Source organism: Clupea harengus, chromosome 22, assembly GCF_900700415.2.
Source record: "Clupea harengus chromosome 22, Ch_v2.0.2, whole genome shotgun sequence".
In the NCBI taxonomy this organism is placed as follows: domain Eukaryota; kingdom Metazoa; phylum Chordata; class Actinopteri; order Clupeiformes; family Clupeidae; genus Clupea; species Clupea harengus.
This window is the reverse complement of record NC_045173.1, coordinates 11,259,736-11,277,235: the sequence shown is the minus strand read 5'-3', so window position 1 is coordinate 11,277,235 and position 17,500 is coordinate 11,259,736. Positions and strand designations below refer to the sequence as shown.

Sequence of the window (17,500 nt, the reverse complement as noted above, 5' to 3'; positions counted from 1 at the left end):
TTGTGGTAGGAGCCCAGAGATGAAAGCCACTGGCCTGCTCTCCTGACGCAGAGACTCGGTCCCCCGCCCTGACCCTGTGATGGAGCTCTGCTGTGGAGCAGCCTGTGTGTGGGTGTGTGTGTGTGTGTGGAGCTCTGCTGTGTCTGATGCATTACACAGCCTGGCAGAAACAGTCCTGCTGAGGTGGATGTCAAAGCTCATGGCTGCACGCGATAGCCCTTTCTGACACAGGGTTCTGGAAGTAGTTTGGCCACAAAGGAAGGAGGAGAGCAAGCATGTGAGTGTGTGTGTGTGTGCGTGTGCGTGTGCGTGTGTGTGTGTGCGTGTGTGTGTTTGTGTCTGAGAGTATGTTGATACTCCCGTGTGTGTAAGGTTGTCCAAATAATACAGTACATGTATGTGTGTGTGTTAGTGTTCCTGTGCCCTTACTTTTGTGTGTCTGTGCATGTATCTGTGAGTATGTGTGTGTGTGTGTGTATGTGTGTGTGTGTGTGTGTGTGTGTGTGTGTGTAGTCTCACCTGCGTCTCTGGGATGATAGGACCGTCCTGAAGAGAGGCCCTGTAAAAGGTGGAGAGGGGTGTGGCCACGATGAGGGGGCTGGGCCGGACGAAGCCGCTGAGGTCACAGCTGGGAATGTCGTTCTCCTCCTTCTTCAGGACCAGCGTGTCCATCACATAGAACACGTTCCACGGGATCCACACTGTCCGGTACTGTGTCAGGAACGGCGCCCGCTCGAAGCTCAGGGTCAGAGACGCTCCACCGTTAGCCAGGATGTCAAACCTGAAAACACCCACACAAACACACACACAGACACACACACCCACACAGACACACACACACACACACACACAGACACACAAACACACACACAGACACACACTGATTAGTAAGAAAGAAACAGAGACTGGAAGGCACTCCACTCCACTCTTCTCTTTCTGGGAACTGGCTTTTTTAGTCTGGTATAGTGAAAAGTACATGATGCTGTATGTGTGTGTGTGTGTGTTTGTGTGTGTGTGTTTTTATGAGTTGAATGTGGAGAGAACTGTAAGTAGTGGCCTATACTGCACAGCTGGAGCCAATAGGGGTCTGATGGATGCCACACATGCTTCAGCGCACAGATGCTCTGTCATAAACACACAGCGGTGAGGATCTCCAGAATGAGTGTGTTATGCACCGACAGCAGCTGATCTGCTGTGTCTCTCAGGTCTGCTGTCACACAGGGTCACTGTAACATCTGCCTGAGTGGCTAAATCTCTCTCCCTCCCTCTTCCTCTCTCTCTCCCTCCTGTTTTCTCTCTCTTTCCTTACTCTCTCTGTCCCCATCTTTCCCTTGCTCCCTCTCTCTCTCACACACATTCTCTCCCCTTCCCTCTTTATCTCTCTCTCTCTTGCTCCATCTCTGCCTTTCTCTCTCTCTCCCTTCCTTCCTCTCTCTCTCTCCTTCCCCCCTCCCTCTCTTCCGTGGTGTCATGACGATGCAGACCTGTTATCGAGGCTAGAGTACGCCTGACCTGTTCCCGTCTGTCACAATGGCAGCGGCAGCATAAACCCCAGTGGCCTGCAACAGCACCCAGCCCTGAGCCTCCACAATTAGGACAAAAGGCAGCTCTTATCCCGGCGCTAATCTGCTATCTCTCTGCTACACAAACTCTTCCCGCTGGCACACTTCAAACAAACCCCACAACATACCTGACTCCTAATGGATTTGTGGATGTGTGTGTGTGTGTGCTTCGTATGGTTATTGGTATGTGTGTGATTCTGTGTGTGTTGTGTGCGTGTGTGTGGCCGGGGTGACATTTCCTGTGCTGTGTGTGTGTGTGTGTGTGTGTGTGTGTGTGTGTGTGTGCGGGGCTGTGACTCTCTCTGGTAGTAATAATCCTGCGCCGTGTTTGGACAGCGTAAGGGCGACGCCCTGCTTGCCTGATTGATTCTGCCCTTGTGAATCCAATGCATTTTAAGCAGCCCCCTCATTTAAAGCACAGCCTCTCTGCACCGGCTCCCATTTGCATGAGATGATCCTCTCACAATGACAAAAATGCTCATGCCTACCCACACACACACACACACACACACACACACACACACACACACACACACACACACACACACACCAAAAGAAACTGACATGCATATTCACACTCCCACCTGTCACCTTTCACCTAATGTAGCAGCAGTGCAAGCACAAAATAGGGAAATATACTTTTTTTATATAATTTTGGTGTGGTTGTTGTTTGCTTGTTGAGTGTATTTGTGTGTGACAACTTGTATTTAGGATCACATTTATATATTGTGTTCATAAACCAGTGTTTATGTGTGTGAAACCTACATGCCATCCTGTCGTGTGATGGTGTAGCCGTGATCTGGGTAGTCGACAAAGGAGACATTGACTCCGATGAGGGGAGTTCCATCCGCTGTCAACACCTGTCCTCTGATGATGGACGCGAGGCTAAAGGACACACACACAAAAAACAAAACCATTAACACATGCATACACACACACACACACACACACACACACACACACACACACACACACACACACACACACACACACACACTCAGCACTTGCTTACATACATACAAAGTAAACACATCCATACATTATGCATGATTACATCAGAAAACACACACACACACTCTTTCACAAACACACACAAATATACATCTACACTTGAACACTTCCCCAGCCCTCCTCAGTAAATCACGTATAGCACTTTATCTCATTGTGGAGATAAACAGACATACATACTTTCCCCCCACACAGTCACACACACACATATTTCCACTTACTCACAGACATAGAAATGTCAATGGGAGAGTGTGTGTGTATATGTGTGTGTCCCTGTGTATTTGTGATCTACATGCCATCCTGTGTGTGATGGTGTATGTGTGTGTGTGTGAAATAGAGTATGTGTGTGTGCGCACGTAACTGTGTGTGTAATCTCATAAGTCAGGGTTTCTTTAAGTAGCTGAGGGACTTGCTCTTGCCTTTCATGCCGGGCAGTGTTGTCCCTGCTGGCCGGAGCAGGATCGATACGCTGGGCTCTGAGTGATTGCAGAATAAATCTCCTACTCTAATTCCACACCACACCATTCCCGAAAAAACACCCCCCTCTCCTACCAAAACATACACACACACACACACACACACACACACACACACACACTCATACACATACACATCCACACAAACAAACAGACTGTCACACAAACACACACACACACAAACACACACACACACACACACATTGCACATTGGAACACACATACACACACACACACACACACACACACACACACACACACACACACACACACATCCACGCACTCACACACACATCCACACACACACACACACACACACACACACACACACACACACACACACACACACACACACACACACACAGACTGACACACACACATCCACAGGTTGACATATACACCAACACAAACACACACACACACACACTGACTGGCTGCTTCCAGTCGATAGCCAGCCACCTGTGTCTTTTGGGGCGTTGAACTGTTTGTTAGTATATTAGTCTGTATGTGTGACGTGACTGTGTAGTGTGTGTGTGAGTATGTGTGTGTGTGTGTCTGTGTGTGTTCGTTAGTGTGTGTGTGTGTAGGGGTTGACAATAGGGGCAGACATGTTTGTCCAGCATGGCGACGGGCAGAAGATTTAGCTGAGTGCTTAATCAATGGCAGCACGTTTGCTCTAAACAGGCCCTCCTCCAGGAGGGGCAGGGCCGCCTCTGCCTGATTAGCGCCTGATTTTCCAGGTCATTACTGCTTTAGAGGGGAGGCTAATCAGACACGCTGCAGTGAATCAAGCCTCCTCCCCCACACACACACACACACCGCTGACCTCCACTCTCGCTCTTACAGCGTGGTCTGTCTGACCCCGTGCTGCTCGGAGTTCCAAGCTCAGGTAAACATTCCATAAATTGCACCGCATCCTCCTAATGCACCCATACTTTACACTGCCCATTTGCATCCTGAGTGTGTGTGGATGTGGACCAGTGGGTACACCGTGTGTGGTGTGTGTGCGGTGTGTGTGCGGTGTGTGTGTGTGTGTGTGTGTGTGTGTGTGTGTGTGTGTGTGTGGTGTGTGTGGCCATAAAACAATGGCTCCCGTCATCGCCCATCAAGGCGGGGAGTGTGCTAAAAGCCAGCAGTAACTCACACTAAGCTGGCACTCTCCTCTTTGAGCGCTCTCTTCTCTTCTCCACTCCGCGCTTGAGCTGAAGGCATTTCGCTAACACTTTATGTTTAAGGGGTGTACAATAGACACGGGACGCGAGGCGCTTTATTTGTCATTGCAGGCATACAACGGAATTTAGTTTGGTAACTCTCTGAGAGCAGCAGCAATAGATAAAAGATAAAAACAAAATAAATAAACAGATAAATATGATGAGGTAGTGTCCTCTATAAATATAAAATAAAAACGTATTGCACACCTACACACAAAAGAGTGACATGACACCTGTCATGAACATGAAGGAGTCTTTATGAATGTTTATGACTGTTGTCATTAAGTCTCATGTCATGTCAGTGTTATGCACACCCCTTCAAATAAAGCGTCACCAACATTTTTCCTCAACCCTCACCCCCACACACACAGTGTCCTGCGTTCACTAGCCAGTGATTGGCCCTCCCGTGCCATGTTTTGGCTCCGGCTTCGCCACATGCTGACAGACAGTCCATGTTGAGTGGACGGCTCCTAATGAAAACCGTGCACAAGACCGTCTCCTCCTCCTCCTCCGGTTCCCCTACAGAGGGAGAGCGAGCGTCTGGGAAGCGGCGTGGCCACTTCTCCCAGGGAGACCGTGGGGTGATGGTCAGCGATGTGGACATGCGTTTGCCCCAGGAGACGCTGCCGCGCTCAGCCCTCGACACAGTCACCATCCCCAAATGGCAGATTGGGTTTCTGAAAACAAACAGGACCACTGCCTCACCTCCGACTGCTCCCGAATGCGCCCAGAGTTGTGGGTTTTTACACCGCAGCTATTGTCTTTATTCCTGTGTGTTTGTGTGTGTGTGTGTGTGTTTGTAATGGAGAGGATGGAGAGAGCTGTGTTTGTGTGTGTTTTTTGTCTTTGCGTCCTTCCCTTTGACTGGGCCGTGAGTGTAAATGCTGTATCTGCTCGTATCTTCTGGTCTGGCTGCGCTTGGCTCGTTCTCCTCTACAGGATGACCTTCGATATGTTTTCATCACAGGGATTAGTGGCTTATCCAGCTGGACCGGCCTCAAACCCGCATTCTCACACACTCACATGGACGTGGCGCGCATGCACGCACGCACACACACACACACACACTCTTCATGTACAGCTACACACATACACACGCACACACACACACACACACACACACACACATGTATGGGTCTTGGAGCGGTCAGCCCAGCTAGCGGTCCAACTCTTTAACCAGCCCAACATGGTCCACAGCGGAGGGACAGCCAACGTCAACCATTCACCAGCCTAATCCGCTTAAAATACCGCCCCCCTCCACAACGCACTGCACTATGCACACACACTTTTTCCACACCATGAGGTAAATGGTTCGCGAAAAACATGGCATTGGGACGTTTCCCGTGATCCAAATACAACTCGGGCCCCAGTTTCCCTGCCCTCCTCCTCCTCCTCCTCCTCCTCCTCCTCGTCTTCCTCCTCGTCCTCTTCTGGTGTGTGAGTCAGTGGAGTGGAGCAGTGCCTAAGCTGAAGTTGATGGGATTCACAACTGACGCGCTGCGGTTAACTGGGCCCTCAGCTTTCTTTTTAGGGGAAGGGGGGGGGGGTAATTTCAGTGACCTCACACACAGAACTGTCTCATTCTCGCTTTCTGTCTTTCTCTCTCTCCCTCCCTCCCTCCCTCTCTTTCTCTCTCATTGTCAAGCACATTCAAATTCAAGGACACACACACACACACACACACACTAATATGCATGCACACAGCTTTTACAGCATAATTCTGGGGAGACGTTTGCAGGTCACGGAGAATGCAATGTAACCTGGCTCTTTCAGGTCATTAAGGTCTGTGCATGAACACGCAACTCCTCAGGCCTTCTCTGTTTTCCCTCTCTCTCACTTGTTCTGGAGAGTCGTATTAGTTGGGAACATTCCTGCACTCGGGCTTGAAACTCCTGACATCAGCGTTAAGTGGAAACGCTCAGCGTCGAGGCTTTTACGAGCTGTGCTGCTAGGTCTGAAGCACGCTGTCTGTAAACCCAGCTAGGCAGGTCTGGGGTCAGCTGAACTAGTCTGGGGTGCTGCCGTCTCATGACGGGGCTTCCCCAGAGCCCCAGACTCACACGCCTTTTCTCCTAAACACAGAAAAATCATTTTGAACTTCATCTGTTTTTTTCCCCCCTACCATGATCCTCCTCTATTGAACTGAGTGTAGAGAGCAGATGATTTGTTGTTTTGTAAATAAACGTGTCTGCTGCTGACTGGGAGGGAAACTAGTGGAGAAGGAGAGAAAGAATGCGATCAGGAGGAGAGGGAGAGGGAGAGGGAGAGGAAAAGAGAGAGAGAGGTAGATGAAAAAAGATGGAAAGAAAGGGAGACTATGGGAACTGTGGGCCGTGGTGAGTGGATGCTGCTTGGCTGCAGATTGTTCTGGATCTTTCGGTGCGGGCTGGAGGCAGCCCATCCAAACAGGATGCACATGTTCTGGATTACACACACGGAATGCACAGCACACACACACACACACACACACACACACACAATGCTCTCTCCTCTCTCTCTTTCTCTGTATTTCCTCTGGATTCTTCTGCGTCTGCTGCATTCTCTGGCTACAGTAACCCTTTTCTAACCCTTCATTCTCTTTAACTTCTCTCTACTGTTATGCTCTCTGCACTCTTTTCCTGTCTCCTACTCAGTTTGTTTCTCTCTCTCTTTCCCCCTCTCCCCTTCTCTCTGTGCCCCCCCCCCCCCTCTTTCTCTTCTTATTGAGTGCAGATGTGTGTAGTGTAAATTGAAAGTTTTGTGAGTTTGGGCTTTCGCATTACTCTGAACCCCCGCCCTTATCAGATTATCTGCAGTTGATCTGGCCAGCCATGTGTTCCCTGTGTGCGCACTTCCACATGCCTCTTATCTCGCTTTAGTTATTACGCCGCTTGTTGTTTCTTTAATAACATTATTTAATCTGTTGTGCTCACACCGCGTCTGTCCTGCAATTTTATTATAAAAGGTAAATTGGTTCTGTGAGATTTTAATCGCACCTGTACATATGGATTGATTTATGAAAGCTTTTGAGGGGTCAGGGGACTGTTTGTGTAAATACGTGAATAAACAGCATTCATGTACTCATCAGCTGTGGTTGTTTTTTAATGCATTGAAAGTGCCCTGCAACTTTGAACTGGCTCTGCGAAAAAGTTTGAGGAGGTTGATTCTAATTGAATTGCAGGTCTCGTATGTTAATAGCGGCTGGTTTTGTCCTCGAGAGCAGAGAGAGAGAGAGAGAGAGAGAGAGAGAGAGGGAAACAGAGAGAGAAATTTGAATAAAATAAAAGTGCAGAAGGGGCTTGAGGATAGCACAGGTAATGGAGAGTGAGCCATCCCCAAATTATTCAATTCATCAGGAGCAAGGGAATAAGTTCCGACCCCGCAAGACATGGAGAGCTCCTTTCAGAGAGTGAGTGAGTGTGTGTGTGTGTTTCTGTGTGTGTGAGACAGAGAGAGGGAAACAGAGAGAGAGAGAAATGACTGTCTGACCCCCTCTCTCAAGGTCAAAGACAGATGAAAAGATGAGTCCCCCCCATCCCCATCTGACTCTTCATTTGTCTCGGAGGCACCGGTGTGATGTGTGCTAGATGGTAGGACACGAGCTGGTCCGAGTGTGGGAGCAATCCCTTTCACAGTGGGGCTATGTTGCCACGAGCCACAACCTCAGCTTTGTAGTTCACTACACGCTTCTAGGAGTGAAAAGAGTGGCATTGCAGTGCATAAATAAACTGCTGGAGCTTGGATTGACTGTTGCTTGTATTGGAGAGAGTGCTTGAGTGCTGGGGAACAGCTAAGCTAGCCCTAAATAGACAAAATGCTGGCCGACTCCCCCAGTGCGTAAGCCTGTTAAAATACACACTCCTTTCTTCCCGAGCTCATCTCTGAGGCAGGGTAGTCTCTGATTGGATTACCACCCATACAAACACACCCGCTGCCCACACACACACTTATTGTCAAGTCACGCACGACTCTGCACATTTGCCCATGTCTGCTCTCTCTGTCTCTGCTGTGACCCTTACACGAGCACAATGGGATCCAATTATAGAGCTGTGAGCAGGTCCACTGGCAGGTGAGGCTGGGGGTCACAGGAGACTGGAGACGGATCAGAGACACCGTTAGGGTCGATCACACCACCTGACAGCCTGCTGCGCTCACCAGAGCACCACCCAGTGCTCATAGAGCACCACGTAATGGCACACACACACACACACACACACACACACACACACACACACACACACACACACACACACACACACACACACACACACACACACACACACACACACACACACACACACACACACACACAGGCCACATCAGGGCATGCATCACACACACACACACAAACTCAGACACACACTAACCTCTTGTTGAAGGGGTTCTCTCCCATGATGATGTGGGTGCTCTCAGTGCCTACGAGGAAGCTGATTCGCTGGTAGAAAGACTGGGCGGCCTGCTGTATCGGAGCTGATTGGCTCATGCTGATGACGTTGCTGGGGTTGGGCGAACCTCGGCAGTACGGCTGGTTCTGACACGAGGGCTGCAGACAGCAGTCAGGGTCCATGCAGTCAGCCAGACCATCTACGCGGATACACACACACACACCTCATAGGTTAGATACACGCTCAAGAACTATTTCGCCTGAATCTACCTTCTTTCTTTCTTTCTTTCTTTCTGCATCTACTACTTTTGCTCTTTATTTTATTTCTTTATTAGTCCTTCTTTTCTTCATTCTCCTCTCTCCCTTTCTCTCTTACTCTCTGGCTAATACTGCGTGTGTGTGTGGGTGTGTGTGTGTGTGTCTCCCTTAGGTAAAGAAGTAAACCTCTGCCATTCGTCTCTGTAAGTTTATGAAGAGCCCAACATACATCTGGCTCACTGCCACCAGGGGGTTGTGAAAGACACAGCGCACGCATGCACGCACGCATGCACGCACACACACACAAACACCCTCCCAAAGGTAATCAGTAAGCGATAGTTACATTATTTCTATGAGGATCTGCTGACATGACTGTCTATCATAAGTATGTCATATCATATGTAAGAAAGAAAGATGGCCGCAGAGAGGTAAGAGGGAGGAGAAAGAGAAATGATAAAGAGGCCATGTCCTTGCCATTTCATTTTCCTTTCTGCTGCTGTATATTATATAAATATATGTCTGGGAATGCTGTAGCGCATGTCACAATAATATGTTGTACAAAATGAATGTTGTCGTGCCGACACTTAACCTTGTACTTGTATGGTTGTTCAGTACCATTGTCTTTCACAGAAAAACTCAATAAAATCTAAGTAACAAAAAAAAAAAGAGGCCATGTCCTAATGTTTGTCTTTCCTACCCATGGAGCTACAAGCTGCACACACTTTATTCTGAGAGGGACTGCTGTAAATCACCCAAAGCAGTAAAATGGTTTACACACACACACACACACACACACACACACACACACACGCACACACGCACACACGCACACACGCACACACGCACACACACACTCAAACACTGAAAACCATAAGTGTAGGCGGAGGGAAGGGAAGCTATGATTATGATTGAATCTGTTTTATTTTTCTCGTTTCTATACTTACACGCTTTGGTCTCCATACCATGGTTAGATTGACTACTGAACATGGACGTCAGCTCATTGCTATATGCCAGCATCCTGTATGTCCCTGTATGTGTGTTTGAGTGTGTTTTAAGGACTTTGGGAAAGTTCCTCTCTCAGGCACAACTGACAAGGATGTATCCTCATTCTTTATATTCAACAAGGGCACTGTTAAATATCACACTATAAAAAGTATGCGCCAAGAGGTTCTCTCTCTCGCTCTGTGTGTGTGTGTGTGTGTGTGTGACTAGGTTTGCATGGCAGCCAGTGGTGGAGTGCGACTGTCATTTGCTCTCACAGTCAAATTCGGGTGAATGGAGAGATGTGCTCTTTTTTGCCCTCTCTCCTATTACCCTCGCCTGACACCCACCCCACCCCACCCCCGGACACCAGGCCCCCCCACAACTTACAAGGAAGTGAGGCGTGAGGGGAGAGAGGGCGAGAGGAAGAGAGGAGAGGAACGATGGAGGGAGGGAGGATGAGTAATAAGATGGATTTTTTCTCCCTTTCTCCCTCTCTCTCTCTGTCTTCCCCTCATCCCTCCATTGCATGGCTTTGAGTCTCTGAGTTTCGAGATTCTTCAGGGAAAACATGGCTGCTAGAGATATTTGTTTTCATTAAGCCATGCCCACAGTGTGAGGCTATATCTTCTTTAACTGAAAGTTTTTATCCCTTGAACTGCCTTTTATTTCTTCCCTTCGACTTTTCCCGAGGTGCGCTGGGAGCCAAATTCAATCTTGGACTCCAGAAGTACTCTGGGCCCCAGCCTTCATCCCTGAGAATCTGTTTTTGTTCCTCCCTATCAGTTTTAGCCCATGTCCCCTGAAGGCACACACACACACACACACACACACACACACACACACACACACACCACACACACACACACACACACACACACACACACACACACACACCAAGGCTGTTTAGAATAGCGGCGCTGTGTTTGCTTAGACACACCACAGCATTCCCTGTTTGGGTCAAACTCTAAGCTCACACAGTTGAGGTGGTCGAAACTGCTGCTCTGCACTATTTCCCTTCTGTTGGTTTGGATGCTGAGAAATACATTTAAATACACGTGTCCTCATCGCAGGCAAACACACACACACACACACACACACACACACACACACACACACACACACAGTCACTGAGCTTCCACATTTACCTCCTTCGTTGTCCTTGTTGTCTGTGCAGAGGGTCTCCATGGCGACGTCGCAGCCGGCGCCCCTCCAGCCGGGCTGGCAGACGCAGAACCACATGTTCATGTCCAGAGTGCAGCGGCCGTTGTTGTTGCACAGACCGGGACAGCCCTCTGCAGAGACACACAGCACCGTCACACACACTGCACGGCATGTCAGTGTCAGGTAAGTGTGTCTGTGTATGTATTTGTGCATGTGTGTGTCAGTAAGTGTGTGTGTGTGTGTGTGTGTATGAGAGCATGGCTTCAACAACACTACCTATTCTAATACAGTGCACAGGAGTAAATGTTTCTTCATGCTGACATTGATAGTTCTGAGAATACACATAAATGTGGATGTGACAGTGAGACCCTCTCCCTCCAACACCTCCGACAGAGAAAAGTGACCAGACAGATACACAGTCAGAGAAAGAGAGGCAGAGGACAAGGCCGGTGAACAAAGACTGACAATGAAAAGTCAGGCCTTGTGGAAATGCGAGGGATGCTGTAATTTCACATGAACCGGTAGCTGGAGCCCCCCATTCATAACTCCCAGTCGACAGGAGCACCATCACTCAGCAACCAGGGAGGGCGAGGAGATGAACAACAAAAACATGCAACTACCAACTCCGCAATGAATGAAAATGAAAAAAAATGAAGGTTCCTCGTTAAGTTCCTTCAAGAATCCAAAATAATCTCTAACTAGGGTAACTCCAATTGGCTAAAGGAAAAAGAAAGAGAGATGAAACAAGAGTAAAAAAAAGAAAAGAAAAGAAAATGAACCATAGTGCATTCATGTGAAGCTACAGCAGTCAAGGGAGAGAGAGAGAGAGAGAGAGAGAGAGAGAGAGAGAGAGAGAGAGAGAGCGAGAGAGAGAGCGAGAGAGACATGAAGAAAGACATACAGAGATATAATCCCAGCACAAAGTATAGGGAGGGCCCAGTTGGGGGGGTGTCAGACAATGTTTAGTGGAGGTGGTAGGTTGTTGGAATGGAGGTGATGGGTGGGGGTGGGTGGGGGGGCCTGTGTATGGAGGGGCAGGTGGGGTTTTTGGCCTCTTCTCCACTGTTATACTTTATGCACAGGTGACATTCTGTCTGACAGACAGAAGCAGAAGGCCTTATAGACAGCAGTAGCAGCAGCAGCAGCAGCAGCAGCAGCAGCAGCAGCAGCAGCAGCTACCAGCGCAAACACACACCAAAGACACGTGGCCACGTGGATGCAGAGAGACAGGACTCTACCGCTTCCTAACCGGTGGTTTGTGAGAGTGTGTGTATGGGTTTAAGCGTGCATGTGTGCAGACGTGGGCGTGCATGTGTGTGTGTGTGTGTGTGTGGGCTGGCTACACACACCAATGAGTATTTGTGTGTGTGTGTGAGAGAGAGTCTGTGAAAATGTGAGCATGTCTGAGACTGCAAAGACAGACAGACAGACAGGAATGAGGGGAACTAGATAGAAACTAGATAAAGAAGTCGACTGGAACAGACACATTGATGCCGTGCTTCAAGACAGACATGAGAGGGCAGGAAGGACAGGCACAGAAAGACAGAAAGTCGAGAGACAGACAAAGAGAATAAAATAGAGAATGAGAGACAGAGAAAGAGACAAAGAAAGTGATTGCTTGTGACAATCTCCTTGGGACTTAGGTAGGAATTACCTTTATATCCTCCTAGACTCTCTCCTATTATGGGGCAGAGTGAGGAAGAAGGAAGATTTGGGAAAGAAAATTAACAACAAAAGAAAGCCCCTCAGTACCTAGAAAGGCTGCATGAAGGACGACTCAGACTAACACACACTTTAGGGGAGGGGAGGATAAAAACAAACACAAAAGCAGAGAGAGAGAGGGAGAGAGAGAGAGAGCGAGCAAGCAAGAAAGAGAAGGACAGAGAGGGATGGGGAAGGATGTGATTAAGGACAGAGGGAAACAGACTCGTGGAGGACTGCTAGAGTGTTACGATTCTTCAGAAGTCAAGGTCACACAGTTGTTCACACAGTCACTGTCTTCATTTCATGAAAAAGGAACAGCAGACCTCACCATAACATGCATAAACTCTGTTTGCGTTGGACTAAATGAGACATTAAACTGAAATAAATATCTCACAAACACAAAGCAAATAAAGAAACAAACAAACCAACGGGAGTAATTACGAGACAAGCTGCAGAGCTAAATCTACACAGTGAAGGGCTTGCCTCGGGCCAGCCAATACCACTGACAATGGACCCAAAAATACATCAAAGAAGAAAGTTGTCTGTGCTGTAAAATATTGACTAAACATTCTTTCAAGAGCTGCCCATGAGTTTGTAGCCAACTCAGCTTGTTGGTAAGACCGGGCAGGTAGACACACAGCCATCACATGTGTTGAGTTATAGCCATCTGGGGTTTACGACGGCTGCTATATGTGTGTGTGTGTGTGTGTGGTGTGTGTGTGTGTGTGTGTGTGTGTCGAAGGTTGCACCAGCCGAGCAGAGGATTTGAAACAGTCTAGCAATAACCTCAACCATAAAGACATATAAGACAAGTAGCACTAGGAATAGACACACAAAACATGTATAGGGGAAAAGATAAGAAAAGGGTTATTATGATCACGGATCACAATGAACAAGGGCACAGGGGGGAGAAGCAAGAAGGACAGCACAGTACCTCGCACTGAAGGATCCAAAGAGTGAGCTTCAGAGGGGAAAAAAGAGAGAGAGACAAAGAGAGAAAAGAGGAGAACAGACGTTTCAGAATTGTGTTTTCATAGGAACAGCGGACTGCTGATGTGACCAAAAAAAGTACAGACAAACACACACACACACACACACACACACACACACACACACACACAAGAGAAAAATAAATAGAGCAAGGCTGGAAGGTTGGAATGATAGTGGCTTTCATGTCTTCACTCAAACACACAGACGCAGACACACACACACACACAACACACACACACACACACACACACACACACACACCTCTTTTTTTCTTCTTACACTAACAATGTCCTTTTGAGTAGTAATGTTCCATTTCCACAAAATAAATTGGAAGAGAGGTTGAAACACGTGTGTGTGTGTGTGTGTGTGTGTGTGTGTGTGTGTGTGTGTGTGTGTACGTGTGCGTGTGTTTAACAAGAGGGGGCTAACCCAGAGGGGGGTGGTGCTCAGGGTTGTCCTCTGTGTGCGTTACCCCTCACATAGTGTGACCTTAGTCTGGCTACAGTTTTACTGCTGCTCAGAAACACTGCTGTGACATTGCAGCTCTACTCAGACTGTGACTCACTATGGCAACACAAAGCCCCCCCACCAGCCCCCAAAAGTGTGTGTGTGTGTGTGTGTGTGTGTGTGTGTGTTTATTTGCACGTGTTCACATAAGTGTGCTTACAAAGGAAAAGAGAAAAAGGATATTTGGCCATGTGTGTGTGTGTGTGTGTGCATGCACGTGAGTGAGTGTGTGTGTGTGAGTATGTGCCCAAGTACGTACTAATGACCATACATGGCATGTGAGATTATAAGAGTGTGTGTGTGTTTGGGTTAAGACTGCCAGGCCAGACACTTTTAACTGTGTGTGTGGAACAGCTGGAGGTTGTTGAGCCTCACTCCCAGGGTGCAGCGGTGCGGCATTAGACGGTGGCCGGTTATGAAAACATGCACCATCACCCCTTGCTCCCTGACTCAGAGGCCAGCTATTAGCACACTAATTACTGGAGAGAAGGGAAAATATGAGCCAAGAGGAGAGGCGGCGGAAGAGAGGAGAGGGGGATGGGGAGGATAAGAGGAGGAAAGGACAGGAAGAATAGAGGAGAAATGAGGAGTGCAGAAGAAACGCAGAGTAGGGGCCAAATGAGGCAGAGAAGAGTGGGGGAATGACAGAACGAGAGAAAAAACATGAATGAGAATGAGAGAGAGAGAGAGAGAGAGAGAGAGAGAGAGAGAAAACAATGAAGGGGAGAAAAATTAATCAGCCCTAAGCCCTTGGACATCAGTGCTTCATTATTTGAGCACTGATTCTGAGTGGCGTGATTAAAGGGCCATTAATCTGGCTGCAATCTTACCAGGCACATCCAACCACTTCAATCAGAGAGAGAGAGAGAGAGAGAGAGAGAGAGAGAGAGATAGAGAGAGAGAGATGGAGAGATAGAGAGAGATATGGAGAGATAGAGAGAGAGATGGAGAGCGAGAGAGAGAGAGAGAGATGGGGGGAGAGAGGTGGTCATATACATTGATTTACATTATCTTAATTGCCTATTTGAAGGCGCCTAGCGTTTTGAAGCCTGTTGTCTTAAGCCAAAGGGGTCTTAAATGTCTGAGGCCTCTGATATACTCACACATCAACATAACACAATTACACCAGCACTGTGTGCATGTGTGTGTGTGTGTGTGTGTGTGTGTGTTAGTGTGTGTGTGAGACAGAGAGAGAGAGAGATAGAGAGAGAGTGTGTGTGTGTGTGTGTCTGAGAGAGAGAATGTGTGTGTGTGTGAGTGTGTGAGAGAGAGAGAGCTTGTGTGTGCGTGTGTGTGTGTGTGTGTGTGTGAGAGTGTGTGTGAGAGAGAGAGAGAGAGCTTGTGTGTCTGCGTGTGTCTGCTCCCTGCTGTCATATCCTCATGCCTCTCATGGTCTCTAATGGTCGAGGGTGGTTCTCGTGTAGCGAGCATGTCAGCTTCGCCACTTAAGGACTTGTTTAAGACAAGGTCTTTTTCTCTCGCGTTCAGCCGGTTCCCATGGCAACCCTTTGCTTTGGAGGGGCTGATGTTAATTAATAATCACAGCGCATGAATGAATGAATGATTTCTGATTGGCCCCTTGCTCTGACGCCTCTCCCAGTCACGGAGAAGTCCTTAACTGTGTAATTGCTCTCTAAATGGGCTGGAGATTGGAGCTGCCTGGCTACGTTACTGGGAGGGAAAAAAACCTTCTCTTCATCACTGAAAGAATCTCCTTTTATAGGCTTAATGTGAGGAGCCTGGAGAAGGAGCCTGTGGGGCCAATTTGCGTATGCACACTCATGCAAGGACGCACACACACACACACACACACACACACGCACACATACACAAACACACATACACAAACACACACAAACAAACACCACACACACACACAGGCATGCACTCGTACCCGCTCTCACGGACATCCAATACATGCATGCTTACCTGTACGCACAGACTATCACACACACACACACACACACACACACACACACACACACACACACACACACAGAGACAGACATAGTCATATCACACATACATAGATGACATCCATACATAGATGAGAGAACTGCCAGAGGCCTGTATAGTAGTTTCTGAGGAACCTCTGCCTCTACTACTGGCCTTTCCTTTCTCTGGGGATTGCATACGGCACATTGGTTGTGTGTTTCAGAGGAGAGTGACAGCCAGTGGGGAGTGACTGGGAAACAAATAATTCTCTCTCTCTCTCTCTTTCTCTTTTTCTCTCTCTCTTACTGTCCTCTCTGTCTGTCTGTTTGTCTGTTTGCCTGCCTCTTTCTGAAACGAGTGTCCTCCTGAGATCCTGAGAGCTGACTGTAAATGGCGCAGCAAAAACACTTGCATGTGTTGGGTGCTGAGAGGACTGGAGAGGCCATCTCTCTGGTGTAAGTGATGGCAGCTGCGCCCTCTCCCCCTGGCCATCACATTAAACCACACTCAGTCAGGAGTGTGTGTGTGTGTGTGTGTGTGTGTGTGTGTGTGTGTGTGTGTGTACGCATGTATGGGTTCGCTTTTATGTATTTGTACGTGTGTGCATGGATATGGTATGTGAATGTATGTGTGTGTGTGTGTGTGTGTGTGTGTGTGTGCTAGTTCTTGTGTTTTTTAACAGACAGAGCCAAATGACTGCTCTTCACTTTGATCTCTCTCTCTCTCTCTCTCTCTCTCTCTCTCTTCTCATCTCTTCACTTTTCCTTCCTGGAGAGTGGCTCTTTCATTTGGGTGTGTGGTGAGACACGCGGGGAGGGGTGGCAGATGCGGAGGGCGTGAGAGGAGTTATCAAACCCAAACCAGATGGGCGGGGAGGGAGGCGAGCTCAACGAGCTAAAGCCCTGGGATGCAAATGCTGATGGGACATACTGTAAATATATAAAATGTAATGTCTAGTATATGTGTGAGTGTGTATGTGTGTGTGTGTGTGTGTGTGTGTGTGTGTGTGTGTGTGTGTGGGGGGGGGGGGGGGGGGGGTGATGATAATAATATCTACACATTTTTTAGGTGCAGCTCATTAGTGGAGCAGGGAATGGAGAAGATAGCAGGGGTCAGACACACACACACGCACACGCACGCACACGCACACGCACACACACACACACACACACACACACACACACTCGTCCAGCTATGTCCTTCCCAATGTAGAGGTCAACCAGCCCACCTCACTACTTATCTTAAGCTGACAAATATGATTTATGGGAACTCAAATGATGACACACACAAACACACACACACATACAGATACACACACTAAGTCAAGGACAAAGGCCTGTT

At 48.2% G+C, this 17,500-nt stretch overlaps 1 protein-coding gene across 10 annotated transcripts in view; it reads right to left on the bottom strand.

The window, feature by feature from the left end:
* The window catches only part of tenm3 (teneurin transmembrane protein 3), a 478,631-nt gene that overhangs the window by 44,875 nt on the left and 416,256 nt on the right, over positions 1-17,500 (bottom strand). For 5 of the 10 annotated variants that reach the window (XM_031560115.2, XM_042703120.1, XM_042703122.1 and 2 more), the window contains 6 exons: positions 13,662-13,688; positions 12,678-12,701; positions 11,008-11,154; positions 8,604-8,820; positions 2,328-2,447; positions 520-781 (listed from right to left, as the gene is read on the bottom strand). In XM_031560115.2, the coding sequence (XP_031415975.1) occupies positions 520-781; positions 2,328-2,447; positions 8,604-8,820; positions 11,008-11,154; positions 12,678-12,701; positions 13,662-13,688 (797 nt within the window). The remainder of the gene's footprint in view (positions 1-519; positions 782-2,327; positions 2,448-8,603; positions 8,821-11,007; positions 11,155-12,677; positions 12,702-13,661; positions 13,689-17,500) is intronic. The other 5 variants (XM_031560121.2, XM_031560120.2, XM_031560118.2 and 2 more) reach the window with 2 other exon arrangements.